The 12,131-nt window shown below is 40.3% G+C and overlaps 1 protein-coding gene across 2 annotated transcripts in view; it reads left to right on the top strand.

Annotated features, from left to right (window-relative positions):
- PLXNC1 (plexin C1) overlaps positions 1 to 12,131 on the top strand; it is a 138,095-nt gene that overhangs the window by 69,855 nt on the left and 56,109 nt on the right. For both annotated transcript variants that reach the window (XM_041738315.1, XM_041738317.1), the window contains exon 10: positions 9,799 to 9,938. In XM_041738315.1, the coding sequence (XP_041594249.1) occupies positions 9,799 to 9,938 (140 nt within the window). The remainder of the gene's footprint in view (positions 1 to 9,798; positions 9,939 to 12,131) is intronic.

The following is a 12,131-nucleotide window of genomic DNA, read 5'->3' as shown; positions in this document are numbered from 1 at the left end:
TACCAAAATCCCTTTTTTTACCTTTGATTTTTAACCAAGTTTCACTTAATTGGCTCAATACATCAAAGGCTGCACACTCACATAAAAGAAATTAAAATTCTGTAATCATGAAAAATGATATTGTTCCAGTAGGAGTAAAATTTTAAAGGTGACTTTGCGGCTCACTCTGGAGGAGTTAGGAGGAAGCCGATAGCACACAGCACTGAGGGCTTTCAATCCGAACCACTTACTACAGTTGCATTTCTGGGGGGTGATGTGGGGTAAGGGGAGTCTATGCAAAGTGTACAAACTAACCTCATTCAGATTGCCTCAGTCTTTACTTTGTGGAGGTGATCTGACTCATAATCAATAGTGCCAAAACAAAGAGTGGTTTCTTATGAAATATATAGAGAAATACTTCTCTCCGTTTCCCCCCAAATTTTCTTCATGGAAAAATATTTTCCATGAAATTTCCTTTGAAATTCCTCTTAGTTTCTTCATAGCAAATCATCAAGCTGAACCAACAGACACATTTGAAAAGAATGGATATGACAATGTCAATGTTTCTGGGCAGAGAATAGTGGCTGTGCTCAGAGTGGCTGGCTTCACAGAGCCGACAGGAGTTAATTGAGCATGTACTATGTGGTGACAAACAAAAACGATACGCTCTGGCTTTTATTAGTCTGGAGGTCTAGCTGTAGCAGACAAATTGAAAATCAACATTTCTTTTTCTAAAAAAGGCTCAGTTTTCTATTTCATGACTAATCTCTGGCTTTGGTTTATCCATTTGCTGTTATTTAAGGTCAAGTGCCAATATAGATAAGTGGCACACTTTTAATCACTACTGAAAAGTTGATAGTCACTTTAGGTGAATAACTAACAGGCAGAGGGAATGTGAATCAAAGTGGATTATGAAGTTAATTAAAGGCATCAGAAAGGCTTGGTGTGCCAATATATCCAGATTTGAAGTCTTTGAGGTTTTATTAAGTGATGGGCTACTCTTCTCTTCCCACTGGTTTATAAAACTAAGACATGATGACAGGTATTTGGATCAAGGAGGCAGTGGCTTTTTAACAAAATTAAACTTCTCTTTTGTTGTTTTGGTTGTTTCTTTTCTATTTGAGTAAGATGGACCTAACAAAAGTTACCATCTTTGCCATTTCTAAGTGTATGGTTCAGTGTTAAGGACATGCAATGTTGTGCAACCATCACCACATTCCATCTTCAGAACAAATTTCAACTCGCAAAACAGAAACTTTGTACCCATTAAAAATAACTTCCCATTTTTACTTCCCACCCCTCACTCCAGCCCTTGGCAACCACCATTCTACTTCCTGTCTCTATGGATTTGATTACACTAGGTACTTCATACAAGTAGAAGCATGTAAGAATTGTCCTTTTGCGGCTGGTTTATTTCATTTGATATAACGTCCTCAAGGTTCATCCATATTATAGCATGGAACATGATTTCTTCCTCTATAAGTTTGAAAAATATTGCACTATACATATATACTACATTTCATTTATCCATTCCCCTGTGGATGGATACTTGGGTTGCTTCAACCTTTTGGCTATTATAAATAATGCTACTATAAACATCAGTGTACAGATCATCTCTTGGAGACCCTGTTTTCAAATATTTTGGGTGTATATCCAAAAAGAGGAATTGACAAATCATATGGTAATTCTATTTTTAAAATAGCTATTTTTCATAGTGTTCTCCTGTATTACATTGCCACCAACAGTGTATTAGCATTCCAATTTCTCCACATCCTTCCAACTCTTGTTATTTTTGTTTTATTGTTATTGTTGTTGTTTTTATGGTAGCCATCCTAAGTGGGTGGAAGGTGGTATCTCATTGTGGTTTTGATTTGCATTTCCCTAAAGATTAGTGATATTGAGCATCTTTTATTTTATTTTATTTTTTAAATTTATTTATTTATTTATGATAGTCACACACACACACACACACACACACACACACACAGAGAGAGAGAGAGAGAGAGAGAGAGAGGCAGAGACACAGGCAGAGGGAGAAGCAGGCTCCATGCACTGGGAGCCCGACATGGGATTCGATCCCGGGTCTCCAGGATCATGCCCTGGGCCAAAGGTAGGCACCAAACTGCTGCGCCACCCAGGGATCCCCGATATTGAGCATCTTTTAATCTGCTTGTGCGCCATTTGTGTATCTTCTTTGAAGAAATGTCTCTTCAAGTCCTTTGTCCATTTTTTAAGCAGGTTGTTTTTTGTGGCTGATTTATAGAAGTTCCTAATATATTCTGGATATCAGCCCCTTATCAGATATGTGATTTGTAAGTATTTTCTCTCATTCCTGAGGTTGCCTTTTCCATCTGTTGATTGTATCCTTTGATGCACAGAAGTTCTTAGTTTTGAAGAAGTCCGGTTTTTCTCTTTTTTCAATTTTGTTGCCTGTGCTTTAGGTGTCCTATCTAAGAAACCGTTGCCAAATCCAACGTCCTGAAGCTTTTCCCCCACATTTTCTTCTAAGAGTATTACAGTTTTAATTTTTACATTTAGGTCTTTGGTCCATTTTGAGTTAATTTTCATATATAGCATAAAGGTCCTACCTCATTCTTTTCCGAATGGATATAAGTATTTTGGTTTCTTAACCCAAAAAAACTGGAAGTTAAACTTTTATTTTCAGGTAATTATAGATTACATAGTACCTGTCAGAAAATAACACAGAGATTTCTACATCTTTTGCCCAGTTTCCCCCAATAGTAACATCTTGCAAAACCATCACACAATATCACAACCAGGATATTGACAGTGACAACAATCAAGATACAGAACAGCTCTATCACCATACCTCCTTCCCTCCTTTCTCCCACTCCCCACTTCTGACCCCTGGCATCTACTAATCTGTTCTCCATTTTTATAATTTTATAATTTCAAGGAGTCTATATAAATGGAATCATCCAGACGTGCCCTTTTGGTTTTGACCTTTTTTAACTCAACACAATTCTCTGAAAGTTCATTCAAGTTCTTCTATAGATCAATAGTGTGTTCCTTTTTATTGCTGAGTGGTAATCCAGGCAGTGCCTTTTAAAATTTCTTTTATGTTAGTGTCTCCATGTGCCTTTTGACCTTTGACACTGTGTGGCTAGAAGAATGGGCTAGGTTACCAAGAGGGCAGGACAAGGCTTAAAATAACCAAAAGCCCAAGCCAGTTTTCAGTGCTGCTGTGTGAATGGCACCTTCTTAGTTTGGAGAAAGGTATTTTGTTGATACTGGAATGTTTTCTTTAAATATGTGGCTCAGAACAGAATCTCAATTTTGGTTCTAACAGGGAATGGCAAAGTATTTGTCACAGGAGGGATTTCTCATGCACTGGCCAGTGTTACTGTCTTTCTTTATCACTGGATGCATAAATCCACATTTCCAGTTTGGGTCCTGTGTTGACCTGAATAAAGTCCTGAACACTTTTCCCAGAAGAGAAGCCACTGAGAGCTTTCCCCTTAATGTATCTTCCCACATCACCCATGTTTCGGGTGCTTCCTATGTGCCAGGCATAGGAGACAGGAGATGGGAATGATGCATATATGACCTTTGGCTTTATGATGCTGAGCTGCAGGTGTATATTGAGCACCTAATCGATGCCATTATATTGAGCTTCATGGCTGCAGTGAGGAGGACACCAATGAATCAGGCACATGTCTTGCTATCAGCCTCAAGAATCTTGTACATGAAACCATAAGAATAGAAGATAAAAAATACTAACATTGGAGAAGTACCAGGAAGTACACAAACCCGGAGAGCCTGTCTGTGCCTGCAACCTTGGCTTGGTAATTCCTGTTTATTTAAGCCCCAGTGACTGGCAGCTAAAAGCACTTAACCAGTGTAGTTGGTTGAGGTTTGGTGGATGGATGGATTGATAGACAGAGATGGCATTTCAGCCAACCGTTGAGGAATGAGACACGTGGAGACAGAGAAGACTGGGTGTTCTAAGCAGAGGGGCTAGCATAAATAAAAGTGTAGTGGGTTGCCAGAGTTCCAGGGCAGCTATACCTGGGGTCCAGGAGACCCCAAGTAATTCAATTTGGCTAGAGCAGAAGGGTGCAGGAAATCCCTGGATACAAGGCTGACATGACCCTGTAGCCTGCATCTATGGGGCCTTACACCAGGCCAAGGCGCTTTGGTTTTATTCTTCACAGAATGCTGCTGGAGACATGTCTTAATGTATGAATTTGCTCATCCAAGGACATGGTACTTAGGAGACAGAGTTCTGGTTTAGTCTCAGGTTGAGCCTGTTGCCTTCACGCTGTTTCATGACCCTGTCCGCAATCCCTTTACCCATGCTACAAATACACATTGTCATCTATTGGCAAGGGGGCTGCATTAAGGAAGGATACCCCCAAAATAGGGAAATGAACTCAAAAGCTTGTATTTGAACTTTGGATGGAAGGTATTTTCAGCTCTGGAGGCCGGTCTCTGGCCGATGGTTGGCCCTGCTGCCCTGTGCTCACCTTTCTTCTTTCCTTTTCTTAACAGTCTTCTCTCTGGGGCCTCTGCCTGCTAGGAGAAGATCTGGCTCCTCTCCCTTTCCTGTGCTCGCAAAAAGGTTGTGAAGATCTATGATATGATGATGATCTACTATTTGTTACTCTTCGCCTTCTGCTTATCTTGGTTGGGTAGAAATACACCCTACAAAGACTTGTCCACCGCTCTCGGGGGAACCAACATTCACATTGTTCTTTCTCTGCCTCCCTTGCCTCCTCTTCTTATCTGCCACCACTTCAGAATGTGCATCTGAATTTCTCACAAGCAATCCAGATTGACTCCTTTAGAGACCTTGCCTATCGGAGGGAAATGAGGTTGAAGATATACCTTGTTGAGTAGCTTCTGTGGGCATATCACTGTGCTAGGTGCTGTGGAATGTGCTTGCAATCGTCCATTTATCTGTTCACTCAAAATGTTTTTACTGAGCGCTCACTGTGTGCTGGACAGGTGGACCAAATGTGTGTCCTTGTCCAGAGCTTACACTGTAGAACTTAGAATATTTTGAAGGAAGTAAAATTCATTTCGACAAAGCAGTTGAGTACAGCAGAAGATGTGAGAAGGAATACCAGAATGCACTAAATCGAGTAGTGGTAACCCATATTTGTTGAGCCTGTGCTAAATCCTGAGCTCAGAGGATATCTTTATGTAAGATATCTTATCTTGCATAGATATCTCTATGTGCACATAGATCATGTGTCCCCCACAACACCTGGAGCTGTACTGAGGACCCCATACATGCTCAATAAATACTTGTTCACTTAGCTGTCACCGTGTCAGGTGACAGCTAAGTCACCGTGTAAGTCTCACAAGGGACCTGTTTTCCCATTTTATAGATAAAGAAATGTTGGCTTGCAGAGGATAAGTAGGTAGTAAATGATAGGCAAGAGATTTGAACCCAGGTTGTCTGACCCCAGAGCCCACAGTTTTAACCACGACTCTACATTGTACGACCTCAGTGAATATAAACAAGCATTAAATGATGTAGTATTGATGATGAGAGTCCGTCTGGACGGGAGAAAACGAACATTGGCTTCTCTTGGCATTAGACTAGCAAAGCCTGTCCTATCTGTGGCACAAATGTAGGTGGGCTGAGGATCTCCAGCTGGGGCAGGCTGTGAGCATCAAAGCCTCCAGAGAGGGAAAGTTGGGGTGTGGTCAGAGTGGACGATTCAGACTGGGAGGGCAAAAGAGGCTAAGGATGGGAAGCGGGGGCCGGTAGGGGAGTGGTAGAAGCAAGAGCCTCAGGGTGGAAGTGAAACTCAACAGAGGGGTAGATTTGGAGTGTCCAGGTCTAATTTGCAGGGTGGGGGTCTCTGGAAGGGAGGAGCTGCCCCCCTGGCCATGAAGTCCCAGTCACCCAGGCCAGTTCTGAGTTGCCACACTTGGAAGGTTCAGTGACCAAGAGTTACAATTATGTGGCTTGGCCTCAGCAGCTCCACCTTACAGTCCCAGGTCAGAGAATCAAGCCTTGATCTCTCAGCAGAGGACCTTGGTCTGTCATCTTCTAGTCTCAGTGGCTCACTCTGACACTGGTACTTCCTGGGACCAACTGGAGATTGGAGGTTACATCCCAAGTTCCATGGGGCCAGTACAGGGGACTCCATGGAGGAGCCTTCACCTGGGGGCTGAGCCTCAGAGGCCTGACTACGTTGTTCCATCTTGTGCTCTCATTTTTCTTTGGCGGGATCGTATTTTCTTTCAGCATCTCACCTCCTTTTATGCTCTCCCATTTCCACTGCTGGTCACCACTTTTTTAATTTCTACATTTCATGAATACATTACTTCCATCCTTCTCAGTCATTAATAAAGATGTTAAATAATTCTGAACCAAATAGTCACCCCTGTAGGGCCCTACAGGACACTTTCCTTTAATTAGTTGTGGTACCTTTCATCTCTCTAATGTCCTTTGGTTTCAGATTTCCAGCTGGTTTTGAATCCGTGTGACTTTTTATCCAGTCCTGTTTGAACTAATTTCACCAGTGAAACTCTGAGAGACATTTTGCTGAGCGTTGATTCAGGTCCAGGCCTACAGAGAGCTTTGCTATATTCAGATTTAAAAAAAAAAAAAAAAAAAACAGATTAATAAAGTACAATTTGGTCTTAATAAACTGAGCCTTCCTAATGCACCTCTTTCCAATATTCTTTTCAATCATGGCAGTATAATGTCATGGTAATTTGAATTGTGTTGACGTCAGACTTCAAAAATACTCTTACTGTCAGAAGTGATCTTCTTAGACCTTTTCAGAGGTAACTGTTTCTTAGTGGTTGTGCTATTTCCAATATCTTGCAATGATTTCACTTAAAAAAAAATAATAAAAAGAATTGGGTATTTTGTAATCACCTAATTAACCAGTTTCTAATATGTTTTCCTGTACAGAATAGGGAGTAATTTAAACTGGTGAGCACCCAGAGTTCACAGTGTTTCATTAAATAATTTAAAACTGGTCAGCCATTTAAAATAACTCTGATGTCTTTAAAATGTGACTGACAGGAAGTGGACTATTCTGAGGTTAATTGCTGAACAACACAGGTTGTGACGGTTATCACCAGTGGTATTTGGATTTGGCATGTGGAAATCCTTGGACCTAAGAGGAGGGCGGAATTTCACTATATGGCTGTAAGAAAGCATCTCTTCATATCAAACTAGGTTGCTTTTAAATTAACCCCTTCTGTGTGTCGGCTCATGGGGCCCACTACTTCATACCAGGCTGTGATGATTAACTCTTGATTAAAATATAAAAATAGATCTAAAACAAGTGTGTGAAACATTTGCTAAGAGATCATTCTTTGCCTTCTGTCTGTACAGGAGTTTTAAAAACCTTTATCAGTAAAAATAGAAAATGTCATAGTTCTAAGAATTGTTACAGCCACGTAGTATGGCCATCTAGCTCTCCTCTCTTTTTTTCTTTGTATACCTGCACAGTTTCTTTGATGAGATCCTCTTGCTAGCTCTTTAACTCACTTATTAACATGAAGAGAGGTTCTCCAAGCAAACAAAGGACAACTAATCTGACCCTCTTTGCAAACAGATGAGAAGCATCTGCTTTCAGGAGATAGACCAGGACTGGATTTCATCCTAGACAGCCAATGGAAACTTCTCTAAACAATAAGGTTTAAAAATAAAATCCTTTTGAAGTAGCAGGGCTGTCTCTGCTCAGGGAGAAATAAAAAGTTAATAAGGCAACATGGTGGGTCCTCTGATGGTGTTTATAGAACTGTTTAAGGAGCAAAATATAACCCCCTTAAAATATATTCTTTTACATTAGTTATAAAGCTCTCCTTATCCTCTCCCGAGAGTAGAGAAGTAGCATTTACTTGGGGTGTTTGAAAATCTTGCTGGAGCAGATATCACGGTATAAACACAGGAATCCAGAAGGGCTATACAGAAAGAAACGTGGGGATGTAAATGTGAGTCTTCGTTGGGGTTATACATAAAACAAAACAAAACACAGTCTGTCTTGCTGCCCTAAGAAGGCAGTGGACTTTTACTGTGGGAGGGGTAGCACATTTTTTCTACAAAAAGCCAGACAATGAATGGTTTAGGCTTCGTGAGCCCCGCTGTCTCTGCCACAACTACTCTGCCCCTGTAATGTGAAGCAGCCACAGGCAGTTCGTAAATGAATGGATGTGGCTGTGTTCCAAAAAAACTTTATTTAGGGACACTGAAATTGGAATCTCATGTATTTTCACATGTCATGGAACACTATTACTTTTTTGCCCTTTTTTGTTTTTTCATAGCCCATCCAAAGGCAAGCAATGGACTGGATTTGGCTTGCTACAGGCAAATCCGGTAGTTGGCCAACTCCTGACCTGGTGTGCACATAGATCATGTGTCCCCCACAACACCTGGAGCTGTACTGAGGACCCCATACATGCTCAATAAATACTTGTTCACTTAGCTGTCACCGTGTCAGTGCGAAGAGTAAGCCTTTTGCTATATAGCACACACTTGACATTTGCAAGGGATTTATCTTGAAGTCTTTGCTAATCCCCCCATTCCAAGTACCACTTTTGCAGATAATTTCCCCCATAAAATGCAGTCAAGTATAACAGAATAATTAAAGTGACCCTTTCAGACCCTTCATGATTCTATAAATATAGGCCTAAAGTCCTCTGCTAAGTAATTAAAATAAATTCTGCCACTGAAATCAATTCTCTGTCACATTACATCATTGCTGTGATGACATTAACGATGAATTTACCTCAATCCGCAGAACCAATCCATGGTGTTAATGAGTGATGGTGACCATATAGCACCATATAGCGCTACCATATAGCACCTTTGTTTGCCAAGGAGCAGAATAAAACCTCCCTCTCAGCAGGATGGACAGACCGAACAGCCCAGAGAGTCCATTGTGACGAGCATTACACATATAAAGGAACAGAGAATATTAGGCTGCTTTAGGAAGCAGGTGGCAGGCAGGTACTGGGCATGAATGAGGCTCTCCCAGTGCCATCGGGGCATCCTGCTAGATTTGATCCTCTCCGTGGATACGTTTGGCATTTATGGCTTAGCCAAATTTCACATGATTTTGTGTCTCTGGCCCTGGAGGTTGTTTTCAAATGTCAGTAGTGTGAGTATGAAACATATTCATGCTAAAGATCTGCTGTACTTTATATTGGCCAGAATCAGAATTTTATGTTCTGTTTTGGTTACCATATTAGAAGAGTACAGACATGCTGGATATGGTCTATGAAAGAACAACAAAATGATCAAAATGATAGATGTTAGCATCTGTAAAAGAAAAATGAAAGAAACCAGGATTGTCTCGTCTTTGATTTCTTGAAAATTTTCTCTATAGTACACTCCTTGATTCAAATAGCCCAACTCTGAGACAAACAAAAAATAGGCACTGCTTTCTAGGGAATTAAATTCATCCAGAATGACATTTATTCCAGCTTAATGATAACTGTTGTTGGCCTCACGTCAGTGGACTGCTTGTCTCCCCTTTTGTTTTGTTGTATTCTGAGCCTCCAGAGGCTGTAAGGCACTGAACATTTTCAAGACTCCAGTGAGATCTCACTCTTCAGACAGAATGTCAGACTCTTCAACTGCATTTTCAACTGTCTTGTGAGACAAAGACTAATTGGTTTGACCTCATGCTGTCGCATGTTGAGAGACATGAATCTTCAGCACTCTTCCTTGAATTCATTGATTTCATTAAACACTGTCTGCTTGTGTTTGCAAAATGTCGTAATTTCCCAGTGATTTCTTCGAACCGTGGCGCATAAACAGATTTTTTGGAACAGTGCCATTTCTTAGCTTTGATCTTGTGTGTTGATCTTCATTTCCAACAGGTCTTCTACATTAAGTCCATTGAGCCACGGAAGATATCGACTTTAGGGAAAAGTAATGTGATCGTCACGGGGGCAAACTTCACCCGGGCATCCAACATTACAATGATCCTGAAAGGAACGAGTACTTGTGATAAGGATGTGTGAGTTGAAATAATAGTAATTTATCCTTGATAAGATAGAAAAAGTTCAAACTTATGCCAAAGGAATACCATCGTGATTATAAACTTTTCAAAGTATTGCCATGTGCCAAAACGGGCAATTGGGCTGCATAGTGGATATAACATAATTTCAATAAGGAGAATAACTTAAACACCACATTTGAAGTTAACTGTGAGAGACTCTGTCCTCTCTTACCCTCCCAAACCTCAGAACCCGCTCATTTCACGGTGTTGCCTGTTTGAGGTCTTGATTCATTTCCATGAATAAAATCAAGTATTTTAAGTAACAAACATCATCTTGAAGATGATCCCCTTAGAAAAATAGTTGCATACTTAGAAATTTGTTGGTAAAATATAAAATATCACAGCTCTTCCTATGTATCAAAGTTGGAAAGAAGAAACTTTCTAATCTGTTTTATTCTTTGTAGCCTTCTCTTTATTGGATTGGTTTCAGGCTAAATAAATTAAATGGAACATATTATTAGTAATTTAAAAAAAAGATCAAACACCCTAACACAGATATCTGGTCAGTATACATTTGAACATCATTCTGCTAGGACTGCTTTTTCCTCTAAGTTATCCTTCCAATGAAACTTCGAGAAAGAAAAGAATTTTTCAGCATTTCACTGACATCGTTGTGTAAATGTTACCCCCCAAAGAGATGTCATGATAACAACAACAAAATAGATAAATTGAGTTTTCTGCTTGTTAGCTTTCGTAAGTTTGGGTTAATTTGAAGTAGAAGACATCACAGTCTATATGAAGTATAACACTGAGCTCGTTCTCATCATGGAAATGCATTGAAGACAATCTGCTGAAGCGTGGTGTTTTGGTTTTTAACTCCTAAAACAGTTTTGTACAGCATTTTAATCTGCCGTACTTATTTACTGAATTTTCTGTTTTAATTCATTTGCTGCATATAAGTGCCATCCGCTTCCCCCTCCTAACAGTAGATTTGGGATGTCTATCATCATGATGGAGAAAGCCGTTCATGGGTGGCTCTGGCCCATTCTGCTACTTACTGGAATTATCAAGCACACATTAGTGGCTGTGTCTATGCAGCATAGGCATTTTTGTGCTGTTGATCCTGGCTAAATACTTTATTGCAAGAATCTTTCATTTTGTTTAGCAAAATCTGTGAAGTTAGACACCTGTGTGTTCACTGCAAGGCAATCACCTTCACTGGAAAAGAAGTCAGTTTTCAGAGCATTACCCTGTCTTTGACTCTTTATGCTCTCATTTCAATTCTGCATGTGTGTTGAGATACTGTAGTTATTAAATTAAATGACTCAGAGGCCTTTCTGCGTGTAGCATTTCAGTAACCACATCAGAGCGGTGAACCCAAGTTCACAAGAAGTAAACATAATACTCAGTTAATCCTATATCTGAGTTCATGCTGTAATCCCAAACTCTTTTAATATGGCATTTTTCAAATGCCCAATTATTTCGAAGGGAAAAATACAAGAATAATAGCAGAATGACCCACATTTCTGCCTCCCTCCTTCCAAAAGTTATAAACAAGTTTGAATTTTAATGATCAGCCATTTTACGATGAATTTCCTAAGAGCTTGGCTCTGAATATAAAGCTCAGAATGTCAATCTGAGGCAGTGTAAATGCACACTGGCTCAGATGCTTTTTGAATTTGCCTTATTCTCAGGATCTGTTATTGCTACTTAATGGACTTGTATGTTGACATTAATCATCATGTACTATCCTTTAAGTAGTAAGAGTAGATTCACATGTAGCATCATTATCCTGAGTATTATTCAGCACAACACAGTCTTAATGTTTTTTTGTTTTTGTGTTTGTTTGTTTTTTTTTTTTTTTTTTTTGCTTTAGAGGGTCACTGTAAACATTATATATGGAGGAAGTGAAGGTTACAGAATGAATGTTGTAGAAGGCTTTGCTCTGGGCCCTGAGGGGTGTAGAGGGCAGGTGCGGCAGATGTTGGAAGCACCCAGGGTAGTCCCAACTCATTTCTTGTCCGGAGCTCCTTGGGAGGCGGCTTGGCTCTGATGCTGATTGACCCTGAGACGCCCGGGCTCTCGGCACAGACTCTGGTCATGGGCTCTCTGCTCTCTGAATGCCAGAGTCCCCATGTCTGCCTGGGACGAGCTTCTACTCTTCTACTGCAACTACTTTTCTTTCTCTAAGTTTTGGAAATGGAGAAAGAA

Source organism: Vulpes lagopus, chromosome 23, assembly GCF_018345385.1.
Source record: "Vulpes lagopus strain Blue_001 chromosome 23, ASM1834538v1, whole genome shotgun sequence".
Classification (NCBI taxonomy): domain Eukaryota; kingdom Metazoa; phylum Chordata; class Mammalia; order Carnivora; family Canidae; genus Vulpes; species Vulpes lagopus.
The sequence above is the reverse complement of the archived record's forward strand: the minus strand, read 5'-3'. Positions and strand labels throughout refer to the sequence as shown.